At 35.5% G+C, this 13,068-nt stretch overlaps 1 protein-coding gene across 1 annotated transcript in view; it reads left to right on the forward strand.

The window, feature by feature from the left end:
- The window catches only part of LOC132546850 (protein flp-like), a 61,894-nt gene extending 49,527 nt beyond the window's left edge, over positions 1-12,367 (forward strand). Inside the window, exons 4-5 of the mRNA XM_060210576.1 lie at positions 35-294; positions 7,837-12,367. Coding sequence (XP_060066559.1) covers positions 35-294; positions 7,837-8,558 — 982 coding nt within the window. The 3' untranslated portion in view covers positions 8,559-12,367. The remainder of the gene's footprint in view (positions 1-34; positions 295-7,836) is intronic.
- The last annotated feature ends 701 nt before the right edge of the window (positions 12,368-13,068 follow it).

Here is a 13,068-nt window from a genome sequence, read left to right on the forward strand (position 1 = left end):
CATTAATGTCTTCTTCGCTATTTTTTCTTTATAGAGAGTGGGGTAACCTATGCGGATCCGGTTGTGTAATGAGTTCTGCAAATGACATGGCCAAATGGATGATGTTTCATCTTGACAAGGGACGTAATTCATTCTCCGTGAGAGTCGTGGACGAGAGGGCGCTATCACACACACACAAAGCTCATAATACCATCGCCAAGTCGTCCATTTTCAAATACTTCACCAAACCAGTGGTACCCCATACCCATTGTCAGACCAACTACGCCCTAGGGTGGAAAAATGGCTACTATCGAGGTCAGTTGTCATTAAGGACAATGAATTTGATACGAATTATTTTATAACATATTCAATTAGATATGAATTCTCATTTTTCTAGAGAAATAATAAATCGTTCTTACTTGGTTGCCGTGGACGTTGGAATATTGATTTGCTCCATAGCTCTTCCAATTAAGACATTATGAACACCAAAGAAAACTTATTTTTCCACAGCCATGAAGAAAATGGATTTGATTAATAGTGCTCAATTCGACGACAAAATATTCTTCCAATTGATCTATTTGTAAAAAACTATAAAGCTTAAACACTCAATACGTTTGAATTTTTACACATTACGATTGAACGATGCACCAGTGTAAACATTTAAACAATATTTTAGTTGAAAAAGAAAAATCAGATTCATGCCATTTTGCCATGGTAGTCTTCACAATTTTCCAATACATTATACATGTGATTGGAATTTCTTTGATCTGTTTAAGCGCACTGTTATACATTAACGAACCCATATGAAATTAAATCTATTATCTCCATTTAACCGATTTTACTACGGTCGACTTCGGTATTATCCTCATGTCTCATGCTAACTTCCATCCAGATCTTCACAATCTTTACAAATGGTCCATTACCAGTTAGTCAATGGAATGGCGCGTTTTCAATAGCACTGTCGGCATTTGTCTTTCTGCACAAAGAAGAATACTAAAGTTCGTGCTTATAGAAAATGATATGCAAATAGCTATTGCAGAAAATTCCATCATAAAGAATACAGACTTGCCAAGGACACACAAAAGTAAATTTCGGTTTTGAGTCTTGTCCTTAAGCTGCCAATCAGCACATCAGGTAAAATCTTAACAACTGACTTCATTGAATTAAATGACTGTTTTCAATCTATCAACTTTTCTTAAATTTAACACGTGTGAGATATATGTATGTTTATGGATCAAACGTTTCTTGATATATGTTTTGAAGATACAGTTGTGTGTGATTTAAGGAAATAATTGTGTGTGATTTAAGGATACAGCTGTGTGTGATTTAAGGATACAGCTGTGTGTGATTTAAGGATACAGCTGTGTGTGATTTAAGGATACAGTTGTGTGTGATTTAAGGATACAGCTGTGTGTGATTTAAGGATACAGTTGTGTGATTTAAGGATACAGTTGTGTGTGATTTAAGGATACAGCTGTGTGTGATTTAAGGATACAGTTGTGTGTGATTTAAGGATACAGTTGTGTGATTTAAGGATACAGTTGTGTGTGATTTAAGGATACAGCTGTGTGTGATTTAAGGATACAGTTGTGTGATTTAAGGATACAGTTGTGTGATTTAAGGATACAGTTGCGTTTGATTTAAGGATACAGTTGTGTGTGATTTAAGGATACAGTTGTGTTTGATTTAAGGATACAGCTGTGTGTGATTTAAGGATACAGTTGTGTGTGATTTAAGGATACAGCTATGTGTGATTTAAGGATACATTTGTGTGTGATTTAAGGATACAGTTGTGTGATTTAAGGATACAGCTGTGTGATTTAAGGATACAGCTGTGTGTGATTTAAGGATACAGCTGTGTGTGATTTAAGGATACAGCTGTGTGTGATTTAAGGATACAGTTGTGTGTGATTTAAGGATACAGCTGTGTGTGATTTAAGGATACAGTTGTGTGTGATTTAAGGATACAGTTGTGTGTGATTTAAGGATACAGCTGTGTGTGATTTAAGGATACAATTGTCTGTGATTTAAGGATACAATTGTGTGTGATTTAAGGATACAGCTGTGTGTGATTTAAGGAAACAGCTGTATGTGATTCAAGGATACATCTGTGTGTGATTTAAGGATACAGCTGTGTGTGATTTAAGGATACAGTTGTATGATTTAAGGATACAGTTGTGTGTGATTGAAGGATACATTTGTGTGTGATTAGAGGATACAGCTGTGTGTGATTTAAGGATACAGCTGTATGTGATTTAAGGATACAGCTGTGTGATTTAAGGATACAACTGTGTGTGATTTAAGGATACAGCTGTGTGTGATTTAAGGATACAGTTGTGTGTGATTTAAGTTGTGTGTGTGTGTGATACAGTTGTGTGTGATTTAAGGATACAGTTGTGTGTGATTTAAGGATACAGCTGTGTGTGATTTAAGGATACAGTTGTGTGTGATTTAAGGATACAGTTGTGTGTGATTTAAGGATACAGCTGTGTGTGATTTAAGGATACAGTTGTGTGTGATTTAAGGATACAATTGTGTGTGATTTAAGGATACAGCTGTGTGTGTGTGATTTAAGCTGTGTGTGATACAGTTGTGTGTGATTTAAGGATACAGCTGTGTGTGATTTAAGGATACAGTTGTGTGTGATTTAAGGATACAGCTGTGTGTGATTTAAGGATACAGCTGTGTGATTTAAGGGTACAGCTGTGTATGATTTAGGGATAAAGTTGTGTGTGATTTCAGGATACAGTTGTGTGTGATTTAAGGATACAGTTGTGTGTGATTTAAGGATACAGTTGTGTGTGATTTAAGGATACAGCTGTGTGTGATTTAAGGATACAGTTGTGTGTGATTTAAGGATACAGTTGTGTGTGATTTAAGGATACAGCTGTGTGATTTAAGGGTACAGCTGTGTGTGATTTAAGGATAAAGTTGTGTGTGATTTAAGGATACAGTTGTGTGTGATTTAAGGATACAGTTGTGTGTGATTTAAGGATACAGCTGTGTGTGATTTAAGGATACAGCTGTGTGTGATTTAAGGATAAAGTTGTGCGTGATTTAAGGATACAGGTAGTGTGATTTAATGATACAGTTGTATGATTTAAGGATACAGCTGTGTGTCATTTAAGGATACAACTGTGTGTGATTTAAGGATACAGCTGTGTGTGATTTAAGGATACAGTTGTGTGTGATTTAAGGATACAGTTGTGTGTGATTTAAGGATACAGTTGTGTGTGATTTAAGGATACAGTTGTGTGTGATTTAAGGATACAGTTGTGTGTGATTTAAGGATACAGCTGTGTGTGATTTAAGGATACAGTTGTGTGTGATTTAAGGATACAGTTGTGTGTGATTTAAGGATACAGCTGTGTGTGATTTAAGGATACAGTTGTGTGTGATTTAAGGATACAGCTGTGTGATTTGAGGATACAGCTCTGTGTGATTTAAGGATACAGCTGTGTGTGATTTAAGGATACAGTTGTGTGTGATTTAAGGATACATTTGTGTGTGATTTAAGGATACAGTTGTGTGTGATTTAAGGATACAGTTGTGTTTGATTTAAGGATACAGCTGTGTGTGATTTAAGGATACAGCTGTGTGTGATTTAAGGATACAGTTGTGTGTGATTTAAGGATACAGTTGTGTGTGATTTAAGGATACAGTTGTGTTTGATTTAAGGATACAGTTGTGTGTGATTTAAGGATACAGTTGTGTGTGATTTAAGGATACAGTTGTGTGTGATTTAAGGATACAGCTGTGTGTGATTTAAGGATACAGTTGTGTGTGATTTAAGGATACAGTTGTGTGTGATTTAAGGATACAGTTGTGTGTGATTTAAGGATACAGCTGTGTGTGATTTAAGGATACAGCTGTGTGTGATTTAAGGATACAGCTGTGTGTGATTTAAGGATACAGCTGTGTGTGATTTAAGGATACAGCTGTGTGTGATTTAGGGATAAAGTTGTGTGTGATTTAAGGATACAGCTGTGTATGATTTAGGGATACAGTTGTATGATTTAAGGATACAGTTGTGTGTGATTTAAGGATACAGTTGTGTTTGATTTAAGGATACAGCTGTGTGTGATTTAAGGATACAGCTGTGTGTGATTTAGTGATAAAGTTGTGTGTGATTTAAGGATACAGCTGTGTGATTTAAGGATACAACTGTGTGTGATTTAAGGAAACAGCTGTATGTGATTCAAGGATACATCTGTGTGTGATTTAAGGATACAGTTGTGTGTGATTTAAGGATACAATTGTGTGTGATTTAAGGATACAGCTGTGTGTGATTTAAGGATACAGCTGTGTGTGATTTAAGGATACAGCTGTGTGTGATTTAAGGATACAGTTGTGTGTGATTTAAGGATACAGCTGTGTGATTTAATGATACAACTGTGTGATTTAAGGATACAGTTGTGTGTGATTTAAGGATACATTTGTGTGTGATTTAAGTATACAGTTGTGTGTGATTTAAGGATACAGTTGTGTGTGATTTAAGGATACAGCTGTGTGTGATTTAAGGATACAGCTGTGTGTGATTTAAGGATACAGCTGTGTGTGATTTAAGGATACAGCTGTGTGATTTAAGGATACAGCTGTGTGATTTAAGGATACAACTGTGTGTGATTTAAGGATACAGCAGTGTGATTTAAGGATACAACTGTGTGTGATTTCAGGATACAGTTGTGTGATTTAAGGATACAACTGTGTGTGATTTAAGGATACATTTGTGTGTGATTTAAGGATACAGTTGTGTGTGATTTAAGGATACAGTTGTGTGTGATACAGTGTGTGTGAGTTGTGTGTAAGGATACAGTTGTGTGTGATTTAAGGATACAGTTGTGTGTGATTTAAGGATACAGTTGTGTGTGATTTAAGGATACATTTGTGTGTGATTGGTAGATAAATATATATGTGTATGTTTTAAAAATTGAAAAGCCCACGTGCCTTTGGGGTGAGTAGATCGAAATGTGTTTTAGATGTTTTATGCTGTATACCCGCCTCTGCCTATGGTTTCTCCTTGTTTCTTTCATATAGATATAAATTCTGGTTTTGATCGGTGCCCCTCAGTACAGATTTTGATTGGAACAGAACTGTACTACAAAATCTCATCTTGTGATCTGTAAATGTACAACAAAGAAAATACCGACATGTAGACATGTCCAACCCCACTTCTCCAAGGAAGTCGAATTTTTCCTGGTGGCATCCATATACCGTAAATCTTCCCCGTGAATTTCACGAACAGGCATTTAACTCTCAAAACCCTCCGTAGTGAGCCTATCCGTCAGTTGTCAACCTATTTCACAAAAATCGCGATATTGGGAACAAGCCCTTGAATATCGATTAACTGCAACATGTAATCACCATAGGTTTAGGAAATGGGGATATTGCTATCTAGGAATGTATCTGATCACTGGCGTGTACTTGATAAGGTGTTATTAGGGCTTTTCAACGAAAGGTGAAAAGACCCTATTGTTTTTGTTATGTTTCTTATTATTATTCGTCTTCCGAATTAGGGGGTTCGTAATCTTTTAAATGGTAAGGGATAGACACGCATCATATAGTATGTTATGGAAGTACATCTGAACTTGTTAACGCCGCATTTTTAAGTAGGTGAAAAAAACCACAGATCAATGCAGAATGTCAATCCGATCATTTTAGTGTTTACATATCTTCTGTGACGCCTTTCTTTGACATTTTACGTCATTTTTAAAAATTCCCATAGTTCAATGTAAAGTGCAGACAAAACCCTTGAACTAAAATTACTCCAAGATCCTACTATGAAATTTTGTTTAATTGTTATGTAGTATGTTTGGTAACGTGCACTCTAAATTCTGACGTGATTTTCAATTTCCGAAACAAAATGGCCGCCATAACGTCAAATTTGATTTTTGCCCTAACGTCAATATCTCAATAATGACCTGATATTTTGAAATTGTCTTTGCATATGTTATGTAAAATTGAAAATAAGTGACTTTTTGTGTAAAACGTCTACTTCCGGTTTTCGGTAGGGATCGAAAGTGCAATTTAGGGTACTAAACTACCAGAAACTTCTTCTCTTATGTTTTGAAAGGCCTAGAGGTTCGATGGTTCACAAATATATTGTCTATTATGTTTGTTTATATGGATGACCTTGACCCACTTTCTAGGTTACGAGGGTCAATTATATTGATATCATTAAATGACGTTTACGTAATTTGGTCAACATACTTCTGCAGACTTGCTTTTAATTGGAATAAGCAAAACTTTCATAAAAGACCAATTTCCGGTTTTTATAAGGGGATCGAATTTCAAAAGTGCAATGTAGAGTACCACAGTATACGAAACTTCCTTCTCAAGTTTGGAAAGACCTAGAGACTTGGTATCTGATACGTATAAAGTTGATATAATTGTCTATAATTGTTGTTTATTTGGATGACCTTGACCCACTTTCAATGTCACAGGGGTCAATTAACGTTATACAGCATTATTTTGAAAAACAGTACACTCAGTTCTTTGATCTCTTACTATTGATGATTTTTTTTGTACTTTGATTTCATACAGAGTGCCAGTGTATTGCAGGCATTGCCTTTAATTACAGGCCAGAAAAGGTGAAAAGCCCGTCAAAATTGTCTATGACAATTTCTAGTTATTATCACCTCTAACCGGTGATAAGTATTTATATTTAAACATACTCAAAATGCCACTCTGTCCCAATACCGTGGACCTGTTATAAGTGATACAGTAGTAGTGAAAAAACAAAAACAAAAACAAAAAAAATGCAAACCTGTGTGTTAAAAAACAATTTTCATAAATGATTCGTTATTATCTAATTTCGTGCTTCAAATAATAGACTCTTAAAAATGAACTAGATATAATTTTGAAAAATAAATAAATGAAAAATGTCCCGGCTGAGCTTTGAGCCGTCCAGTCATAATCGAAAGGGAACTGCGGTCTACATCTACGACACCGTTAATTTATGTGCTATTTGCTCAACTGTGCAGTAAGCAGGTTACCTATAAGCTATCAAAAGTAGCTTACTACTTAAGGAAAAAGTAGTCGATAAGTTTCTGGCGTTATCATGCACCTCGAAGGGAAAGCAAATAGTCGCCGCTTTGTCCGTCCGTTCGTCCGTCCGTTATAATTTTGTCCAGATCATAACAGAAAAACCATATAAGGTATCAACATAGATCTTCATAGGTAGGTATATCTCATCAAGGAGCAGTGCACTGTACAAGAACCATAACTCTCTTTTTATAATTTAGGAGTAATTGCCAATTGTTTTGTTTTTTTTTTTTTTTACTTGAATTTTGTCCGAAGCATTACACTAAAGCTATAAGATGTATCCACATGAAACCTCATAGGTAGATAGATCTAATCGAGAAAGGTTATTGCCCTTTGGTCTTTTTCATACTTAAATTTTGTTCCATTCAAGGAGCATTACCCGTCTCTGACTCTCTGACGGTCCTAGTTGCTGTTGTTGAAGTAGGAAGTTTTACTTTTGTAACATCCTAACCCTTTAAACTCTTTGGAAACAAAATTGCAGGCATTGAGCAGACGTTTTTGAAAAATGGGATTCCATAGCGTATATTTCGGCAGGTAAACCTTATAAAAATGTCCTCGTGTGGGCAGACCATCTAATTGTTGTACAGCTGATATGGTCCTTAACATAAACGTTAATATTATTGCATAAACACCTTCTTATTTCTATTCTTTGACTGTAAGATTTTTTTTTTCTTTTTCTGAAAGTCGCATGATGGTGGACAGTTAAAAGAGAGTACCAAAATGATTATCATCTTTAGCGATTTTATTACATTTTTCAGTAACAGCAGTGAGTTGCATTAAAATAGGTTGATATATGGTTTCTTTTCTTTATAGGATATGAAATATTGACACATTCAGGATCGACATGGGGATACAGAGCACTAATAACACTTTTTCCGGCCATGCGCCTTGGTGTCTACACGTCACTGACGGGGGAAGATTACGGCTACATTTTGAGGACAAATATACATAATTATTTGGCAGATATGTACCTGGAGGAGACTCCATGGCTTAATGGGTCAACCATATGTTCCTTTCCAGAACCATGGTTTAGACCTGGCAAGGAGAAGCCAAAACCCTTGATCGACAAAACACGTGCTCTTCCTAGAAATACGACTTACTATGTTGGAGAATATGAAAATCCAGCTTACGGAAGAATGATTGTGGCTGTCAACGGTACAACAGGAAAACTGATTATCAAATACGGAGTGGTGACATTGGGCTTGTATCCGAAAGCTATGAAAGACGAATTCCATTTCGAGACTCTTGGATTCGCCGCGTTTGTGTTAAATTTTGGAACGATCAAGTTTAAGATGGAAACTCTATCGGGTTACTTTGCAGCATTCCAAGTAACAACCTTTGACACAAAAGATCCGCCAGAATTTCAAAGATTTATGGCTCAAAATGATCTTCCGGAAGTTGGTAACACATTGTACGTTGCCTCCAATCCAAATGGTGCAAGCACTCTACATTTCGGAAATCTACTGTATGGTATTCTTATCATTTGGATTATAAATCTGTTTACCTCTAGGAAAATTTCAAGCTGTCAATCATAACGGATGTAGAGATAGTTTACAATGTCTATACTGGTCAATATCTGGTTAAGGAACCACAATTATATATCTCCAGTCCTAGCACTATCAAAAAATCTGGAAACAAATCCTACTTGTGGCGGTTTTTATTCCTTAGAAATATGAGAAATAAACCGGTCTGTGCTGTCATGATGTGTCCTTGAGCAGGAACATTTAGCTCAATTGCTCGGGATGGCATGCAACGGGCCTTCCGTATGTTGTTCAATGAGTTACCAACCACTTACAAGAACTGCTATAGGACCTTGTCACAATATGGCCCTAGCTGTTTAAGGGCGATAAACCAAATAAACAAACACTCAATCAATTTAGGAATTATCCAATCCACAGGCGTACGAGACCCATTCTCAAAGATACGCCCATGTAAAAATATTGTCCGTACTGGGTTTGGATGCCACGGAAACGAGATACACAGGAACATTTTTGTTCGCATTATCGAGATTTCCTTACATTGCTAGTGGTGTGAAAAGACAAGGAAGAGAAGTCCATGCATTTGGAGAAAGTTCTGCGTAATATATATAATACTTATAATATTTATAAAGAAGTTATTTGGATAAGCGAGACTCCGCTGCATCACGAGAATTTTTCACGCTGCAACAAAAGAAGATTCTCTTCAGATCAGTATGTGTTCATTACAATTAGGATTGATTTTGTGCCAGTGAGACGCCACTTCACCGAGAGAAAATTTCCGGATTAGCGAGACTTTGCTTTGCCGACAGAATTGACTGAAAAAAGTCTTGTTAAGCGAGACTTTCCTTTTCATTAGTTTTATTTTGGATAAAAGACTATTCTCGGCGATATTTGATGTTGGAACTACAGATGGTAAATGTTCTGCTTCATTGAAGGGATACGCGTTACAGGTAGTGGACACCTGATCAAGGGGTTTGGACATAAAGAGTGTTTCTAATTCGCCAGATTTAGATTATTTAATATGTGTAGAACGTTGGTATGATCTATAGTGCTGTATATATCCAAACTTAGAAACATGCAAAATTTGAGGATTAACTACTACTCCCCGCGTTCTAGTCTCGTGATCAATAACTACGGCTCTTAATTGACTGAGTAACGTATTGGATCAACCGAGAGAGTTAGTCTGAAGGTATAGGATTTTGGACGAACGAATCAAGTAAGAGTATAATAATCTGTATTTGTTAGGCACCATTAAACTTTCAGGTATATGCAGCTCAGTTTTCGAAAATAATGTAGAGAAGTGTTCTTTGGTATGCTGTGACCCTAACCAGTTATTGACCAACGCAACATTCTAAGCTAATTTACAGATTGTTTTTGTGTACACGAATCAACATCGTCCAAAAATGAGGGGATTGGCTATTGGGTCTTGTTATACAAAAAGTAGCATATTTGATTAGAAAACATTTCACTTTTTATTATACAGAAAGTAGTTTTTCTTATTTTAAAAATTCCTGATTTAGTTTTATCTGGTTAGCTTAGAAATAATTAAAAGAAAAAATGTATATGGTCTAATCAATGTTAAAAATATCACGAAAATAGCACATTTGTGTTTTTGTGAACTAAGACCTGGTAATGGGATTCCAAGGAGGCCACGAGCTTATTAAGCTGGTTTACATTCTACTGTTGGATTATTGAGTTGTTGGTTCCTAGCTACTTACCAGTCAAACATGTACATTATTTTATTTTCCCAACAAACGTAATATTTTACATTTTCTGTTTCTATCGTTATGTGCTAACTTTGATATTTATAAAATACTAATGATTTGTGTTATATAAATACGTCATTATTAAGTGCGTGTCACATGATATACCATGTATACGAATTCTGTCTACGTGTCTGTGTACTGTGACACACGTCATCGGTTGGTGTGTCTTTTACCCCTACGTTGTACTTATGTTGTATCCCGATCGACAACGTAATTACAGTTCTCAGCATGTGTCCGGGAAATATTAGAAACAGAAAATTTTATATATCGCTTCAACTAGCTGGTGCCATTCAAGTCTGGATGTTAATAGAACAAAACACACAATTAACATCCCTAACTGATTTTTTTCAGGGATTGCTATTCTGTCTTAATCCACCAACAATTTCAGTATAATTGTTAAAGACATGGATTGACGATAAATACTAGATCCGATTGAAGGTACTGTAATTGGGTTTTTCTACTTTCTCACGCGAATCCACAGATCTTTCCAGAATGGTATCATATTCAACTGTTTACGTATTCTGACTGACTGTCTCGACAATATGCTGGTAGCTTCCACGTATTGTGTTTCAATCAAGATATATTCTCTGTGTCATTAAGTGCACTATGTGAATGATGCGGTTTTCTGCGTGTAATTTCGATAAGGAATTCGTATCGGATTTAAGGTCTGTGTATACATGTAGGTTAACTTTCGAAATATTCTGTTTTAAGAATATAATGTGTTTCATTCTAATCGAATTTCTCAATCATTTATTAGCCAATCATTAAATCACCCTTCGTCCGTCGCCCGTCCTTGTTATCGCTCCTACTTGACAAACACTGGATAGATCATTCTCAAATTCCAAAATAGGTTCCTCTTGGCCCCTAATTGTGCCTGTTTATATTTGGGATTAGTCAGAAAAACTAAAATGGCTGACAGGCGGCCATCTTGGATTTTTACAACTAAAGTTTGTTATCACTTTTTTCTTGGGAAAATTGGACAGAACTTTCTCAAATTTCATGTATATGTTCCCGTGGTCCATAGTGGTGTCCTTTAGACTCTGGGATTAATTAGAAAAACAAAATGGCGGACAATGACCATCTTGGATTTAGCAGTATATTATTATCGCAATTTCTTTGAGAAATTTTTAAATTTCATAAGATTAAGAGCAGAAGCAGAAGGAAAAAATTAAAGTGAAAGAGCGAACTTGTAAAGAACGAAAAAGATCAAACGATGGTGGAAGCCAAAATGCTCGATGAGATCTCTTGTATATACATGTATATATTGCAAATGTTACACGCTGTGCATAGAATAAGTCCATTTATGTATCTGTTGCTATGACGAATAACTTTTACTTCACGTTGAGCATTAACCGTTCGGTGTAACCTCTGCCTTAACCTCATGTATGCACGATATGTGAACTTCCTATAATATTTCATTTTTACCAGGTATACGCTATCTTTATCGTCTTGAATGCTAAGCATCAAAGTATATGTCTGTATTACTCTTTGAATGACATTCATATTAGGAACGTTTTCAAGACATAGTAGATTTTACATTTTTCCTCGAGATAAAAGAAAAGAAATATTTTCATTTTTTTCAAAATTCCACCTATTGTATAGTTCTGTCTTCCTATCCACACTTAAGCAATAGTTATATGGTATTTATCATAGCGATAAACCACCTTTTTCGATTTGACAGAAAAAAAGACAATTTCTATTATTTTATAAAATGAAATATATCTGTTGAAATTGATTGTGTCTGGTATATCACATCGCCGCCATAGTGATGGAGCGCCGCCATTACACGTCCCCACGCTATTCCTGTTAACAGATGTCTAAATTTCGTGTCGTCCTGTACTTAATGTGAATTTTTTCCCCCAAATTTCATTTTAGATGTGAGAAAGTCTTAAGAAAGGTTTTATTGGTATTTGTGCGTTTGATAGATTTTGGTATTTGTGCCCAAGTGTCACTGCATTGTTGTTATTAACTCTTTCGCTTTTAGCTGTTGACCTGCGTGATGACGTGCAATGTAGGTAGATATATGTACATAGTACATGAATCACCCCATGATGAATTATGTCTGTACCTAGAAAATAACAATAAAAATATTGTTCATACTCTTGCTGTTATGGTTAAAATATCCGTATTACAAACTTAAAGGTGAAAAACTTGAATATTTATATTCACACTCAGATATGTAAACACACTGTTTCGTCATTGACGGTGATTGACACCTAAAAACAGTGAAATTGATGAAGGCGATTTTTTTTTTTTTGATTGATTTTCGAATTATATAGATAAAAAATGTACTTGTGTGCAATTTATTCTGATCATGAATTATCACCGTTAAAACACTCTACGTCATCGATAAATAGATAACTTTGATACATAAAAAGGGGTATTTGCTCTTCATATCAAATTTAGCTTTTTTGTTTTTAAAGATATGTTTCAACTATCACAGGCAATCAATTCCGAATGATTACTTCGTTATCATTATAAGCTAATCAGGTATGATTTATCAACAGAAGATACTACAATGACTATCATGATTTGTGCTTTAGTAGCAAGAAGTCGTGATGAACAAACAAACAAGACAAAGAAATGATCTGGATGAAAGGAGGGCCGTACCCAAGAGAAGAAAGTGTGGGATGTCGAAAACCACACGTTCAAACAATACAGTTCTGATAAGTTTAACAACAGGAATACCCTTAAATTTACCTGTACTGTTCACCAATAAATCCAAACATATTCAATCTAAAAAAAAATAAAACTCCAATCTATCAGACTATGTTTGGCCTTTAAAGAATGCTGATTTATCA

Source organism: Ylistrum balloti, unplaced genomic scaffold (genome assembly GCF_031769215.1).
Source record: "Ylistrum balloti isolate Yb309-2 unplaced genomic scaffold, AGI_CSIRO_Ybal_v1 Utg369916, whole genome shotgun sequence".
Classification (NCBI taxonomy): Eukaryota; Metazoa; Mollusca; class Bivalvia; order Pectinida; family Pectinidae; genus Ylistrum; species Ylistrum balloti.